Source organism: Sciurus carolinensis, chromosome 6 (genome assembly GCF_902686445.1).
Source record: "Sciurus carolinensis chromosome 6, mSciCar1.2, whole genome shotgun sequence".
NCBI classification, from domain to species: Eukaryota; Metazoa; Chordata; class Mammalia; order Rodentia; family Sciuridae; genus Sciurus; species Sciurus carolinensis.
This window is the reverse complement of record NC_062218.1, coordinates 79,426,964-79,443,940: the sequence shown is the minus strand read 5'-3', so window position 1 is coordinate 79,443,940 and position 16,977 is coordinate 79,426,964. Positions and strand designations below refer to the sequence as shown.

The following is a 16,977-nucleotide window of genomic DNA, read 5'->3' as shown; positions in this document are numbered from 1 at the left end:
AAGCTTTCCACTGAAGATACAGATTCCCTGTGTCTAACACAGCACTCCTTTGAGTACTTGGCAGATTATATTTAGTACCTGTGTTAATATCACTGTTGAACTTTAATCTAAAAGATTTTCAATTTGGTTAAATTTGGGGATATTGAATGCTGAGTGAGTTAAAATCAGTTTTCTCATCTCATTTTTTTTTCCTATGAGAACATAAAGAACATAAAGAACACTTGCCAACTCATTCGACTTTTCACTGTGCCCTAAAACATTTGCCATATTTGTCATATTAGTGTTGCAACTAAAAATCCAGGTAAAGTGTGACATCTCAACTACTACCTAACTTACCATCCTCACACAGACCACCAACTTGGAACTGCTCCCTGAATCCTACAGTGGGTGGGAAACTAAGGGATAAGTGACTAGACTGCAGTTTTATAAATGTTACTGTGTTACCTTTTGTAGAAATGGATCCCTTTCCTAACTATTTCAGTCTTCCCCTTAAAGAGTCTTGTCCTAGGATTCTTTTCTTTTAGTTTTGGAATGTCTTTGCATTACGTTTAAATGCAGGTATTTATACTTAATATAACTGTTCAAAATAAAAGATGAATTTTTCATATAAACATAAATCATGCATTTCTTTCGAATCTTGATTTACAGGAACAAGGTCTCCTGTATTTTGATGCAGGACTTTGAAATGTAACCTGACTTTGAGCACCATTGGTGGATATAAAATCTGAGAATTAGAGACTTGTAGCAAAGACTTAAATTCAGCCAGAAAGAGTTGTTTGAGATTCTCTATAGCATTTTGACCAGGTTCTTTCAGAGAAAAACAACTACAGAGAGAGAAAGATGTTACTTTTAATATGCAACTCTTAGAATTTCCCATTACTTACATACTTCCCATTACTTACATATCTTCTTGTCATTTTCATCATCCTGAGTTTAGATGATGAGATTTCTTCTTACATTTTACTTATCACACTTCTGCCAATAATGTATTCTTTTAATGGAAACTTTATTATTTGTGGCTTCACATAATGGAGTTTGTATTTACTATTGAAATCATTAGAGGAGTAGCCAGCTTAAGGAGAGAGAAATTATAATTGCTATTCAGGACCAACTTATTTGGCGTAAATGTGTTATTGCCTAAAAACAAGTAGGGGGAAAAAGCACCTACACCTCTGAAGAGCAAGAATCTGTGAAATATGTGCTATATTTGAATGTTGTGCAAATCAGTAGACAGTTCTGAATTCCATGAGGTCTCTCTTCTCATAGCAGAATCCTTTAAAACAGTCTGGTTTTCCCCAGGTACTTTCCACCACGCACATTTTAGATTGTGCTTACACTTAGGTATAATAGAAAAATGTTATTTTAAGAAGAAAGGAATCAATATCTCCCTAAACTTGGGCAACTGGATAATTATCCTGGTCAAAGAGTTACACTTATGTGACATGACAAACTGAATTTTGGCAGACAAATGCAATATTTTATTCTTTAGAAGAAGTTTATCATTGATAATTTATTCTAAGGTTAAATTATTCATCAAGAAAATTTCATGAGCTCAAAAGAGAAGACTTATGTGTATTTTGTGAGCAAATTTTGTGAGGTCAAGCCAAAAATGCAAAAAATAATGAAATACTTGTCTCTATCAGACAGCAAGTAGTTATGATTTTATACTGTGTGTACATTTCTGTGTTTTAATTGAGAAGAATGAGTGTGTCCGTGGGTTAGGATGAGATAATAATTTATGTATTTCAATAAATTGCTTGAAGTATATGAGAAATACTATAGGGACAATATAAAGATATACATGTTCCAACTCATGACCTTAATAATAGTTTATAATTTTCTTTAAGAAAAGTTCATCCTCTGAAAAAATGTAATAAAGACTATTATGAGACTCTCATTACCATATTTTCTGTTACTTAATAGCTTATTTCTTTTTTTACATAATATAACTTTTTTTATAAAGATTTTGTTATAATCACTTAGCATAACTTTAATGAACTAGGAAACACTTTGTCCATTGGTTGAATGAAGCAATCTTTAACAAGACTTCTTTGACAAATATATTTTTAATTTGAGCTACAGACTACTCAACTGTAAGTCTGCAGGGTATCGTTAAACCTGACACCTTGGGTGACTCATTAAAAATGCAGTGGAAACTCATAAATGCTTTAATTTAAGTGAAGGGGAAGAAACAGATTAACACATATTTAAGTATCTCACACAATCAGTCAGACATAATGGGAAAAAAGGTATCATTTAACAATTACTAGGTCCTTTCTACAAAAAGTTCAGATCCTGACAAAGAGGTGATTCTTTTAAAAGCAGCAAAAAATTAACCGTTCATTAGTCTTCTCAACCAGGAGTGACCAAAATGGTTTTCTTTGGTGTATCATTTCAAATTATTATGCACGTATCTTTGAAAAAAATGATATATGCTTATTTTTTGAGGGAAGCATAACATTTTATTTAAAAATTTTTACTTTGCTGTTATTTTTACTTCCAAATCTGTATTATTGGGAAAACTAAAAGTCATTCTCCTAATTAAGAATACTTGAGAAGCCTGTCAACAAATGGTGAACAGCAATGAGCAGTTATGATAAAGAATATTTTGACCCCAATTAGCTAAACTCCTGAAATTCATAGCATGTTTATTTAAAGCAGGTATTATTGTACTGCCAGTAAACATTCAATTGTCCCACAAAATACATGGAGCCATAATTACATTGTATATTGGGATGACATTTTTCTTGCTGTTTTGACAATACTTCCCCAGTGGCATAAAATAACATTTTTAAGCATTATGATTCATAACTGCAGAGATTTGCTGTAATGATGGCATTACATTTACCTGACCCACTCTTGCTGAAGTTTTAAAATATTGTGGGTCCTGGATGAGTTGGCACAAAGTGAAAGGACAAAATGTAATTTCAAGCAGAGGATGGATTCTACCATGCTTGTGATCTGGTTCTATCTATGTTCAGTGTGGGATTGCTGAAGGGCTGTCACATCATGGGTGTGTAACCAAGTTTCCCAAGATCATTCTTCCCAGGGTGATCAAAGGGAGAGAACTAATGTAACAGGGCTCCAGATAACGGAACTAAGGGCTGGTTCGCAGATTTACATGGCCCTTTAATTTAAAAAGACACGTGATAGAGTAAATTGAAATTCAACTAGAGGAGATTTATTAATTTTAATGTACTTTGAATTCCAGTGAAAACAATTCATAATTTTGTGAGGACCCTGCTACCAAAACCTTGACTAACATAATCGTTAGTAGGTTTGGTCGATATCATAAGTCATTCTTATTGATAGGATGGAAGCATCCAACGGTCATGGCTTTGATGAACAGTGATCCCAGTCTGACCAGAGAAATTTATGTAAATGATTTACTCAGGTACTTAATTATTTTTTAATCTCTTGAGTGTCCAAAATGATTTTTATCAAAAGGAATGTGCTCATGTAAGCAGGAAGGCCTGCTGACTTGACTCTTACACTTGAATTCCAAGTTTTACAGTTTCAAATCAGTTGTAATTATCTTGAGTTTTGAAGAATGAGTGACTTACAGTCCCATGTAATATGTTTAAAGGCCTGTACACATTAAGGCTAATTTGAATCTGCAATAACTTTCCTATATGCATATATGAAAATACTGCAGTTAATCTCACCATCTTATACATCCACAAGAAATTAATTTTTAAAATAACTATGGGTAAAAGGCAGAGAGAACAATAGAGGGAATGGAGCAAGGGGTAAGGGAGAGGGAAGAGGAAAGAAAGGGACCAGGGACAGAATTAGAACTTAGATATATTCCATGCTTTTATAATTAAGTCAAATGGATTCTACTGTCATGTATAATGAAAAAGAACCAATAAAAAAATAAGATAAAATAATTACTTTTTTGTGGTAATGGAGAGTGAACTCAGGAGCCATCTACCACTGAGCTATGTCCCCAGTCCTTTTTGATTTTTTAAATTTCAATGCAGGCTCTCACTAAATTGATGAGTCTGGCCTCAAACTTGCAGTCCTCCTACCTGATCCCCCCAAGTAGCTGGGTTTACAGGTGTGTGCCATCTCATCTGGTCAAAATATCACTTTTAACATAGTTTAGTGACTAATCCTTATTCTATCTAATACAAAGTCTGAAGAGATTTCTATGATTTATTTTTATGTACAACTGAAAAATAGTATCATATTAATTTGTTGGGGTTGGGCAACCTATCCTTTAGTTTTATTTTCTAAGGAGGAAAATTTTATTTTTCAGATTTTTAAATTCAAAATATAAATTTATGGAGTTATGGAGGCAAAAAAGAAAATATCTAAATAAGATACTACCAATAGATCTTATTCTTCTAATAAATTAAAAACCTCAATACAAGCACTCCAACAATTCATTATTTGGAATAATTTCAGTAATTTTCCTTTATCAATTTAAAGTCTCTTTTTCTTTTCTTTTGATGTCATGTTATAATCCTTTTAAAATGGTAATTTGCCTTACTTGTTTCTTGTCTTGATGAAGATGGAAGGGTAACTGAATATGTACTATTACAGTTTAACCCAAATCTTTTCTGGAATTCATGAATGGTTTGTGCTGTTTTCTTTGCTCTCCATGTTTAAACCAGCACCTTTGTTTAGGGTGCATTATCATAATGCCAGGTGTTTTGTTGTCATTATCATTAGAAACTAGCGAAATGAGAGCCTTGGTTGGTCTGTAAATTTCATACCCATGCAGAGCAAAATGTGGCACCAGAGTCCACAAGAAATTAATTTGTTTCACTTGAAATAAAAGTCTAAATTTACATGAGAATGTCGGTTATAAAATGAAATACAAATTTTAGTGAATGATACAAGTAATTAAACATGGCAAGAAAAGTACAGTGTAGGGACTTTGGTGGATCCAAATGTAGCTAATATTTCAGTTCCCCAGATGTTTTACAGAGAAGCCTAAGTCCTAAATCTTGATATTTAAAATTCTCACCCACCCCCAAGTTTTTAAATCTCTTTTTTTCTTTGCATACTAGGCATACAACTAAATTAGTAGCCTCTGCTTTTATCTGAGGAAGATGGAAAAGTATGAAGTTAGGAGAGCTTCAGTATTAGTCACCACAGACCATCAATATTAAATGAATTAATAAAACCTCTAATATTTTCTCTATCTTGCCTCTACAGTGAAAACTTGCATCTCCATTAAAGTTGCCATAACACAATTTGTGTTAAGATCAAAGTCCCTTGGATATATAACTTGTATTATTGACTCAAGTTATATGTAGAGAAATTATTTGTATGAGGAGACTCCAAGAATTAATTTTTTTTAAATTTTTTAAAATTTATTTTTATTGTAAACAAATGGGATACATGTTGTTTCTGTTTGTACATGGAGTAACAGCACACCATTTGCATATTCATACATTTACCTAGAGTAATGATGTTTGATTCATTCCGTTATTTTTTTCCTTCCCCCCACCCCTCCCACCTCTCTTTTCCCTCTATACAGTCCCTCCTTCCTCCATTCTTGCCCCCCTCCTGCCCCCCATTATGTGTCATCATCTGCTTATCAGAAGAATTAATTTTTAAATATGTTCTAAGTTTTCTTCACATGCTGATAAACATACTGCCTAACTAAAAAATTACAAATCAAAGTGAAGGGAATTGACAATTGAAAAGAAAAACATTCATCTTTTCTAAAAGCTGGAAGAGGGTTCTTTGTGTTAAAAAATAAGATAACATCAACAAAGACTACATCTAAGGTTTGTGCCCCAGTTGTTGTGGTTTATACTCTGATGTGATGATGTATCGAGTGTGTTAGATGAAAACCATAGGTATAAAAGTAAATGAATCTCCCAGCGGCCTCTGACATATGTAATGCTATTTGCCCAAATCCTAAGCAAGGAAGTTGGGAAAATGTAATTGGCTTTATTGAGAAGTATATCTCATAGACAATCTCTGATGTAATTCTAGGTCTAATCTTAAATTATTCAAATTGCTGAATAGCCTGAAGTATTTTAGTTCATTATTATTTTTAAAATATGATTCTTAGTATCATGTTTAGAAGGACAGTATAGCCTTAAACAAATGTTCTTAAACAGAAGTTACTCTCGCGAGGCTTGTTGGTGCACACCCATAATCTCAGTGGCTTGGGAGGCTGAGGAAGGAGGATCACAAGTTCAAAGTCAACCTCAACAATTTAGTGAGGCACTAAGCAACTCAGTGAGACACTGTCTCTAAATAAAATACAATAGGGCCAGGGATGTGGCTCAGTTGTGGAGTGACCCTGAGTTCAATCCCCAGTACCGAAAAAAGAAAAAAAAAAGTTACTCTGAGTAACTAGTGACTTACAAATACATATATCAACAAATATTTGTGTCAATAAATATGTCTGAGGCACCAACTATGCCTTAGACATCAGTAAGTACCCAGACTACTATAATCAGTTGCTAACACAAAATCCTGGAATAGCAGGCATGGTCACCAGTAATCCCAGCTACTCAAAAGGCTGAGGCACAAGTTCCAGGCCAGCCTGGAAAACTTAGTGAGACTGTGTTTCAAAACAAAAATATTAGAAAGGAATGTAGCTCAGTGGTAGAGTGCTAACCTAGCATGTGTGATGCCCTGGATTTACCCCCAGCACAAAAATAGAACAAAACAAAATCATAGAATAAATGAGGAAGTTGCTTCCTATTAACCATACTGTCAGAGACTGATACTCTCCTGTAATTGCCATCATTTTCCCATAAGTTTGTAAGAACTGCCAACCAGAGACAGAATACAAAACTTTAAGGAAAGCATGTAATTTAAATATTCTGTTTAAAAATAAGTAAATCCTGAAGTTGAATTGGCCTTACTTTATAAAGGTTTGAGGATTGAGGAATAAGATATCCAACTTGAGTAAATTGCTTTGATTTTAACCCAATTGCCACTTTTCTCAGCATTCATGTCTTTTAAAATTATTTTGAGGGAGCTAAAATGAATGAAGTCATTGAAATTATATGCTGTATTATAATATGCCATAATATTAGGGAATTTTCTGTAAGGATTCAAACCAAACTTGACTAGGTACATGTTTACAAGTAAGATTCTGCTATGATTTTTGTGGGGGAGGGGGCTGTCCTGGATTGAACTCAGGGGTACTCAGCCACTGAGTCACATCCCTAGCCCTCGTTTGTATTTTATTTAGAGACAGGGTCTCACTGAGTTGCTTAGTGCCTCCCTGTTGCTGTGGCTGACTTTGAACTCGCAATCCTCCTGCCTCAGCCTCCAAAGCTGCTGAGATTACAGGGGTGTGCCACCATGCCTGGCTTTGCTATCATTTTTCAGAGTGCTTTGAGGGTTTCTGGTTAACTGTTTCTGCTAAAAGGAACAAATATTATATATTTCAAAACTTTAAAATATGCTTAAACAATTCTACTTTCTATAATGAAACCTTCAGACTCCAAGATAAATTAATAAACAAGAATAAAAAGGTAAGTGAACTCTTTAACTACAAAAACAATAATCTCAATTTTTTGATCACTGATGTCAGAGATGAATAAGATAAAATCTTTGCTTTGTTTGCAAGGGAAGAAAACTTAGTTTCTACTTTCCAGAGTATCTCCAGGATATATAATTTTTGTTTTTAAATTTGCTTTGATTTTATTTGTTTTGATTTTGAATACTAATTAAGTATTCTAAAAAATACATCAAAATTTAGCTAAATATTTGTTTGTTTTTAGGAACTCTCAGAAAATGAAGTGTTTGGATCTTATTTCTCTGTGAAGTCTTTCTTTTGGAGGGTAATGTCTAAATACTTTATAAATTAATATGCTTGATTTTTTTGTTCTACATAGGCATTTTGAAAGTTAAGTGTGCATTAAGAAATTCTCTTTTTAAAATAGGCTCCCAGAGAGATGTATTCATTTGCCTTCTTTATTAAATTTTATTCTATGCTATCTAGACAGTTGACTCTTTTATTTCTTCATTTGAAAACATTAATAACTTTATATATTTGAGTCTTTGAAGTTAGTTCCTTGTGAGACAAAGGTTATTCCAAATTCCAAAGAAGGTCCCAGAGACCTTCCAAGAACATATGGTGCTTATAGAAGGCTCTTTATTCCACTTTTAGAAATGGGATTATTTTCTGCTCCATTTCTGTTCAAAAAATTTTACTTGTATTTCGATGATCTTAAATAACATATATACTTGATTTATACTAGATAATCAGTGCCCTTTCTTTGGGATAAAAACTATGATTAGGAAAATATCAACACTGCTTTTGATTGAAATTTTTAAAAAGTGAAATTTCTACTGAATTAGTTTTAATTAGTTGCAATTTAATTTACTCTTCAACCATTAAAGCTTTATGAGCTCTGTCATTCTTTTTCTCTGCTAGTATTCTGCATCATATGCAGCATGATTTATTACTAATGCACTTAATACTTTGTCTTTAAGAGTGTCCTCTTTCTTTGAAAATTCACACTTGATACATGATTACATAGCAATAGTCACTACCATGAAAATGCTATCATCTTAGAGCTTTGCTCTTTTCTTTTCTTGGCTCTCAAACTGCCCATGATTGAAAATTACCTTTTTACTTAGAATTTTAAGATGTGGTACAGTGTCTCTTAAGCAGACTGTCAGGTTCCAGATTAAGGCATACACTGACCACTGAGCAAGTATAAATCAAGTCTTCTCATCCCTGCCTGCTTCAACATATACACTTTTTTTGCACTTTATTACTGTAAGACTATTTCAGTTATTATAGTCTCCTCATTTGCTTTCAGTCAACTGCCTTTGCTGAAGGTATTCTATACATTTGCTGAAATAACCATAGTTCATCTTACATGTTCATGCAATGTCCATGATCACACAAGCTGTTTTGAATCCTTCCATAACCTGAAATGGAAAATGACTCTGCAAACATTTTTTCATTGTATTCTTAAGATCCACAAATATGGTGAATTCACATGGAACACTTATTTGAGAGAAAAATTTGAGGGAGTTCTGTGTTCTGTTTGTTCTCTGTGCAAATACAGACTGGCAATTATGAGTACAGATTTGCCAACAGGACCAACTCTGTAATTAATACTTTTTCAGAAGTTTCCCTTTCAAGTGATTCTTTCAACATCTTCCTACTTTGCTGTTTCTAAATTAGTCTTCTATTTATCAGTGCTTTCCATTTGTTTATATTCATCCTTAAATTTAATAACCTTTATCAATTTCTTAAACTGTGCAATTTAATAATAACAAATATACAAGTTTAAAAGATAGCTTTTTTGTGTTCAAGGCATAGTGGTAACGCTTTTTCATGGGAAAACAAAAACAAATGAGTGACAAATGAATTGAATTAAGGGCAGAACATTTGAGGGTTATTTATTTTAACAACAAGGAAACAAAGGCCCAGAGAAATATCAGTGTCCTGAAGTACTCAGATGATGTGATCAGAGCCAATATTGCTCTCTCTGTGAATGCCACAGAAATAAATGTTTGAGGAACTTACAGCAGAAGGATTCCTCTCTGAGTTGATGAAGAATAGGAATGTGTGAGTAGGAAGAGCAGCTCCTCTGTTGAGGAGTTGCTGTGTTTGATGTCCTATGTACTAAATCAAAAAATTAGTGGCCAAGGCTACTTTGGATGAGTGTTATCTCACATATGCACTTACAAAGTCCACTCTGATAACCTATCTTGTGGCTCTTTACCCAAGCAATATTGGTATCCTGATAAACTTTTAGTGGAAAAATATATGAAAAGTTTCCCATGAACACTTTCAGATATGCTCAGAAAAAACGTTGCATTGAGTGTACATGTGTTATGCGAGTAAAGTGAGATGTGATTTGAAAGAAAATTTTATCCACTTAATTTATAAGGATGAATACCTGTGTTCAAGAGATGGCAACTGAGTTATATTTTCTGAAACTAAATCCTAGCAAGAAGTCACTTAACTGGAATGTCAGGGCTACTTGCTACATCTTAATTTTTTTGAGAGTAAATTGTATCACTGTGGTGATACAGACATATTCTAATTTTTAAAAGAAAAGCAGTTTAATGCATCAAAAGGTCATATCTTGGAATACAAAGCATTAAACCATGGATACAACAATTACCATATTTCTCATGAAAACAGTAAAAATTATGTGAAATCAAATTGGATTACTCTAAGTCAGAAGTTCACTAGAAACTTTAAACGTCCCATTAAAGGAGTGTAACTTAGCATAGTTCTTTCAAATATTTAGCACACTTATGTTTCTCACTAGATTCCACTGAGCAAACATCGAGACACTGATAAGAGTTAATTGAATGAATTATCTTAGAAGATCACTGAATTAAAGAGAAATGTTAATATTTTAAAAATGTAAGCAGCTGGGATATATCAAGATAAACTCACATAAAAATGGATAAAAGGATTATGACAGGCAAAGAAGAGTACATCCAAAAATACAGAACAATGGGGAGTTATGTCAGAGCATGACTTAAGGTTGGGTCAAACAGAAGTGTGGTTGGAGGAAGACCACAGCCTAAGAAGAGTTGTTGACTTTATAAAACAAAAACGTGACCCTGTACATTCTGAACAACTCGATAATATATGAAATACCTCCCCAAATGGTCAGATGTTATTTCCAGTTTTAGACATGAAAATAAGACTCTCAAAAAAAAAAATGGGAGCTAGGCATGATGTTGCACACCTTTTATCCCAGCTGCTCTGGAGACTGAAGCAGGAGGATTGCAAGTTTGACCAGCCTGGGCAATTTAGCAAGACCTTGCCTCAAAATAAAATAATTTAGAAGGTTGGGGTGAAGCTCAGTGGTAGAGCACTTGCCTAGTATGCTCAAGACCCTGTTATATATGTGTGTATATATAAAATAAAAATAATATATGTATTATTTTTAATTAAAAGTTTCAAAAGAAAATGTCTCTGTCATCAAACCAAAGACTATTCCTTTCCCATGTCATTGGTAGAAATTTACAGATTATTTTAACAAGCTAAGAAGATTACAATATATATGATGCTAGTCTGTAGGTGTATACTTTGAAGAATACAAGAAAAGCTTAAGAACTTTTGTTGAGCCACAATGCAAATTAGAGAGGACACCTCAAGTAATATAAATAATTTCCTAGCACCACAAATTGTATCAAGAAGCAATAAAAATACACCAGAAAATTAAAGAATAAAAGCCAGGAGAATTTCTCTGAGGATTACAGTGCCAGAGAGTCATCTTCTAAGAAGAAAGGCACTGAAGCTTTATTGTCAGAGCATATACTCAGCACTGGATGCACAAACACTGGGAGGGCTTCTGCAGATGCGATCCTGCTTTGAGAGGATGGAGGACTGCAAAACAAATCTGGTTGTTGGACTTCAACTCCAGGTGCAATTCACTGGAATAAACTCTGCAGGAAAAGGAAAAGATAGGACATGCCTGTACCTGGGATTGAGCCTATAATTGCTCCACACTCTAGTTTCTGTAGCACAAAACAGTCATTCTTGGCTGTCAATATATCTTTTTTTGTAGTGGTATGTGGATCATTTAATTAAATAAAAGCTTGTGCCATCCCTGTGTTGAAAATAGAGAAAAGAACTGACTCCACACATGCCTTATCGTAAATACACAAGTCACGTCTTTTACTCCAGTTTCAACATCTGGATCTCATTTGGAAGGATTAGTCTTTACACAAGTAATACAATCCAGGATAACAAAAGTCAAAGATTGTTCATACATATTAGGGAGAAGATTGGTGTAACTGTGGTCCCCAAGTCACATGTCAAGTCTAGATAAACTTCGTTAGGGTTTTGATTTTATATCAGAATTTAGACAAATAGGATATATCCTGTTATTAGTGCTCCAGTTTTTCAAGGAATGAAACTAGTAAACTTAAACAACTAGAGTGGGAATACAGAAGTGCTATCGATCTAATATGCTACATTGCACAACTTGAGTACAACTTGAGTACAATTAACTCTCAAATGCTCTACCAAATAACATATGCCAAAGTTATTACCACCTGACTACTTGTACTTCCTCTAAATTCCTAATTAGTATTTCTCAATAATTTATAATCAGAATATATTTTATCTAAATGAAAGGCAAAGCAATTTGAAAAATCTATGCTGATTCTTTTTTCTTTCTTTTTTGTATCATAAATTTCATAGGTTATGTCCGAAAAATGAGGTATAGTGGGGAAGTCATGGCTTAGGTATCAGTAACCCCAGGATTAAATCTCAATCTTGCCAACTTCTAGACATTTGGCTTTGAGTAGGACATTTATCTTCTCTATACCTCAGTTTATCTTAAAAAAGGAATGTTTGTCATGAAAAACACTGTAGAATGAAAACTTCAGCATATCATAGCTACTCAATAAATGTTTCTGTGTGACCTAACCTATATTTCCAATGTCCTAACCAGTCCTCCCTGCTGATGTCATTAAAACTATTGCTTCCTATCTCTTCATAATTCTCAAATCAACTCCACCATGATACTCTCCCTCCAGAATTTCTTGTTCAGCCTTATATTTCTTAATCCATCTCTTGCTGCCCTTGGTTTCAGTAGGGAAGGAATCTATTTTTTGCCTTTTTTTTTTTTTTTTTGTAAAATGATAGCAAAGGCAGCAAGGAGAAGTCTTATGTGAGACAAAATTTCTATTACTTTATAGATATTTCTTTAATCATTACAAAAGATTTTCATGTGGGATGCAAGATTAACATGATCATAGTTATTGCTTATCTATGTAACATTTATTCTTCTTTAGGTTTATCATTACTTTAACATTGGAAATCCCTTTAAGTATCAAGCTTGGGAAAATTATTCTTTCTGTGATTTCTCTCACTGTGTTTGTTTTTGCTAATGAATCTATTAACAAAATCCTGAAACCACTTCAGTAGGATCTATCACCATATAATCTCTAGGCTTTATTTTCTTGACCACAGAAGAATCATTGTACTAAAAAAAAAAAAAAGAAAGAAAGAAAGAAAATAAGATTAACTGTAATTATAGAGATGTACTGGCATTTATTTTCATTGTGCTACATTTTCTGATAGTGACTTGAGAAGCAAATACATATTTTTCAAATAATATTTTAAAGTAATTCTAAATCCTAATCAAAATTAGGAGGGGTTAGAATGGCGCAAAGCTTTCCCACACAGCTCTGACCATTCATTTCCATCCAGACATGTAGCAGGCCTGCTCTTCCTGTCCTGGGCTTCTGCAGAGCAGAACTTCAGAGTCCTTATTTCCAAAATGTACAAGTAAGTTCAACTGTTCAGTTCATTTATTTTTTCTGAGCTTGCATGAGCTGTGAATTCTGAGGGCTGACTTGTACTGAAAACTACTTCCTATCCTAACCTATTTTTATAATAATCTTGAATTCTTTTTCAAGGAATAAAATAAGTAAACTAATTCTCTTTCTTAAGTACCAGCTAATCAGTTCTAAAATCTTACTAAGGATACGTGTTATTGACTAATTGCTTCATGCTTTTAAATTTATATTATTACCTTAATATTCTTTATTAATTCTGAACTTGGATGGGTGTTTCTTATGAGAATGGATCTCAATCTTTGGTGTGTATGGAAATCACATGACGCACATGTTGAAATGAAGATTAAAATCTACTCCACAAGAACTGAATCACATCCAGGAAGGATCAGACCCAGTAATTTCAATACATACACTGCTAAAATATAGGCACTACCGCCTTAAAAGTTCAAAGTTGGTATGTTTCTGTGTGTGTGTGTGTGAGTGTATTTTGCTGGGGATTAAACCCAGTGCCTTGCACATGCTAGGCAATCACTCTACTACTGAGCCTCATCCTCAGTCTAAACTGTTTCTTTCACAGATTTGATTCTTTGCTTTGAAGTTGAGATGGATTTTCTTTTTACTTGTTGCTTCTTTTTTCCCTCCCAAATAGAATTCTCATTCTAAAAGGACTAGTTGAACATCTTACTTTAGATAACCAGTTATCAGCTCTAATATGCTATTTTATTAAGGTATATCTTGGATTTGCTTAAAATTCCTTGCCCTTTATGTACTCAAAAGTTATTGGTTGATTGATTACCAGTAATTCGATAAATATATCCTATGGTAAAAAACATTAATAAAGGAAGGTAATACATTAAACAAACTTTTTATAATTATTCACTAGGCTCCTACTACATTCTTTAAATTCTCCAAATATCCAGACTAATCTGCTTTTCTGATAGTAGATTTAGAAGCATGTCTAAAGAAAGACTTTAAATAGATTAATAATATCCATACCAGAGAGTGAATAATGTTTACAATTATATAACAACAATAGGCATTCAAACACAAGGGAAGGCCAATGGACATGCTCCATGTCACTTTCAGAGCAGGGTCTCTCATTTGTGCACACATCAGGACCACCTGCAGGGCTGATTAAAACAGATCACTGGGCCCCACTCCCAGAGTTTCTGATGCCATTAGTCTGGGAAGGGCCAAAGAATTTAAATTCCTGCCAAGTTCCCAGGTGGCTTTGATGCCATTGATCTGTGGACCACACAGATCAATTTGCTATAGAGGAAGGAGACTTTTGAAACAGCAGCAACCGACTCAGAAGGTACCTGGGAGAGCATTAAGTCATTGGCTTATGAAAAGTTTTTGGCTGTGGAATTCTGCTTATCACCACTTATTCAATGAGTCCCCCAAAACTGTAATTTATAAAAATATCTAAAAGTAGTGACAGACTCTCTTAAGCAAGTTAAATCTTTATCTTTTGTGGAATAGTCCTTTTCCCGTGCAGGCTCCCAACACACAGTCTACCATACACACACAGAAGTGTGTTCTTGGTACACTCCAGGCCCTGAAGGATAGTTTTAGAAACCAAAAATAAGAAAACTGAGTCCCAGAGAGGGAGCAACATATCCAAGTTATATAGAATTTGCTAGAAAGATGTGAGTGAGAAATTGGTCCCTTAGTATTGCAGGGATGGGATGGAGGGATTGGTTCCAACTCCCCTTCCCACAGTGGATACCGAAATCTGCAGATGTTCAAATTCCTTACATAAAATGACATCATATGTGTGTAAACCTACACACATCCTCCTGTATACAAATCATCTCTAGATTACTTATAATGCCTAACACAATGTAAATTCTCTGCAAATGGTTGTTATACAGTATAGTTTAGGGAATGATGATGAGGAAAAAAATGCCCGTACATTTTCAGTAAAGATGTAATTTTTCTTCCCACGTATTTCAAATCCATGTTTAGTTTATTACAGATGCAGAATCCATGGGTATGGAAGACCAACTGTATTCAAGTGTGTGTTTTTTCTACCTTTGATAGCCAAAGTTTATAATCTTTACCTTAAAATTTTATTTCAATTTTCTATTTTCATGCTTAAACTAAATACTTATCTGTTTAATGACCATGCATTTACTCATTATTATATGGTTATTCCATAAAACCCACAGCTGAATTATGGAGTTTCTTTCTAGAAATGTGCCATTTCAAACAAAAGTTACTGGGAAAAAAATCACTTTTAAAAAATATTCAATTACCTTATTTTTGGAACTCTTTTTTTTCCTTCTTCCTCTTTTTAGCCCTTAATTCATAATTAATGCAGAGGTCACCTTAATTCCCACATTCATTAGCCTTGGGAACTCTCCTTCCTCCTACCCGTTTGCTCCCCAAGTTTTGGGGAAATGTTCTTCCAGGTTACAGAAAAGACTGCCAAAATGACTAATGGAAGTAGTCAAAGATTCCATTAAGTTCCTTCTATTTCTGTGAAAGCATGAAAAGTCTCATGGAAAGCACTTTTCCCCTCCTCACCCTGTTTGTGTTGGAATGTTACTAGAAGTGGGGGCAGGGCAAACAAATAAACTTGAGTATCGTACTATTAAGGAAACCAACCTAGCATTACTAATTGAAGATGATATGTAACCTAGATTGTATCTGACTGCATGCTTTTATAGCTTCTAGAAAATATGTAGAATATGGTGTTAGGTACATTCTTCAATAAACCGAAATATTATAAATAAAAATATGTGTGCTTATATGGAAGAAAAGTAGGAGGTGACTTTATGAATTAGCCATGTAGGAAAATTTGTTCTAGAATGTTACTTCAAATATAATCAACCTTCCTAACTGGGGAATACCATTTGGCAACATTATGTTTAAATCAGGACTACCTTGCCCAGTGTAGTCATGCATGCCTATAATCCCAGCAGCTTGGGAGACTGAGGCAGGAGGATCACAAGTTTGAGGCCAGCCTCAGCAACTTAGTGGGGTCCTAAACAAGATCCTGTCTCAATGTAAAGTATAGAAAGGACTGAGAATGTAGCTCAGTGGTAAAGTGCCCAAGTTCAATTCCCAGTACCAAAAACAAACAAACAAACAAACAAATAAATATTATTGCTGTATTTAAGCCTATGGGAGAACCTCTGCCCTAAAAACCTTTGTTGGGTGAAACTCAGGAATAAAGGCCATAAAAACTGAGTTTCTGGTCACACGTTTACCATTTATTAGCCCAACCACTACCTGAACAGCAAATTCCACATCTGAAAAATGGGGCAGAAGTCTTGCCTTCCTCTAGGGATTTAGTGAAAGCCAAATGTATAATGTACATATAAATCCTTCTAACTTCTAAAGCCCTATTATTAATTATTTGGTCTTTGCTAAGATAAATGTTTCTTTTCACTTGCCACATTTGTTTTCCTTTTTTCCTCCTTTGCCACTCACATTCCTTAATAATAGTTTCTGATCCAAAGTTTAAAACTGCTTTTCTAGGATATGCTATTAGAGGCCATCTCAATAGCAGCAGAGGTGGTTACATCAATCAATCATCAATCAGTCAGTCAAACACCAACTCTTACTGCTGCATTGTATAGCAATAAGTACCATGAAATCTTAGAATGAAAATAACAACAAAAAACAATAATAACTTAACCATCACCAGGTGCCACAAATTCTAAACAATTTTAATTGAGAACTTCTGTTTTAATCTGAGAAGCCTTTTGTTCAAACAAAATCCAATTTGCAAACCCAATACCTACATATAGA

General features: G+C 34.0%; 1 protein-coding gene across 12 annotated transcripts in view; it reads left to right on the top strand.

Annotated features, from left to right (window-relative positions):
- Window positions 1–16,977, top strand: part of Mctp1 (multiple C2 and transmembrane domain containing 1) — a 553,559-nt gene that overhangs the window by 347,367 nt on the left and 189,215 nt on the right. For 6 of the 12 annotated variants that reach the window (XM_047555764.1, XM_047555766.1, XM_047555768.1 and 3 more), the window contains exons 7-8: window positions 7,707–7,766; window positions 13,130–13,207. The exons of the other annotated variants lie outside the window; for them this stretch is intronic. In XM_047555764.1, coding sequence (XP_047411720.1) covers window positions 7,707–7,766; window positions 13,130–13,207 — 138 coding nt within the window. The remainder of the gene's footprint in view (window positions 1–7,706; window positions 7,767–13,129; window positions 13,208–16,977) is intronic. 12 annotated transcript variants of the gene reach the window in all.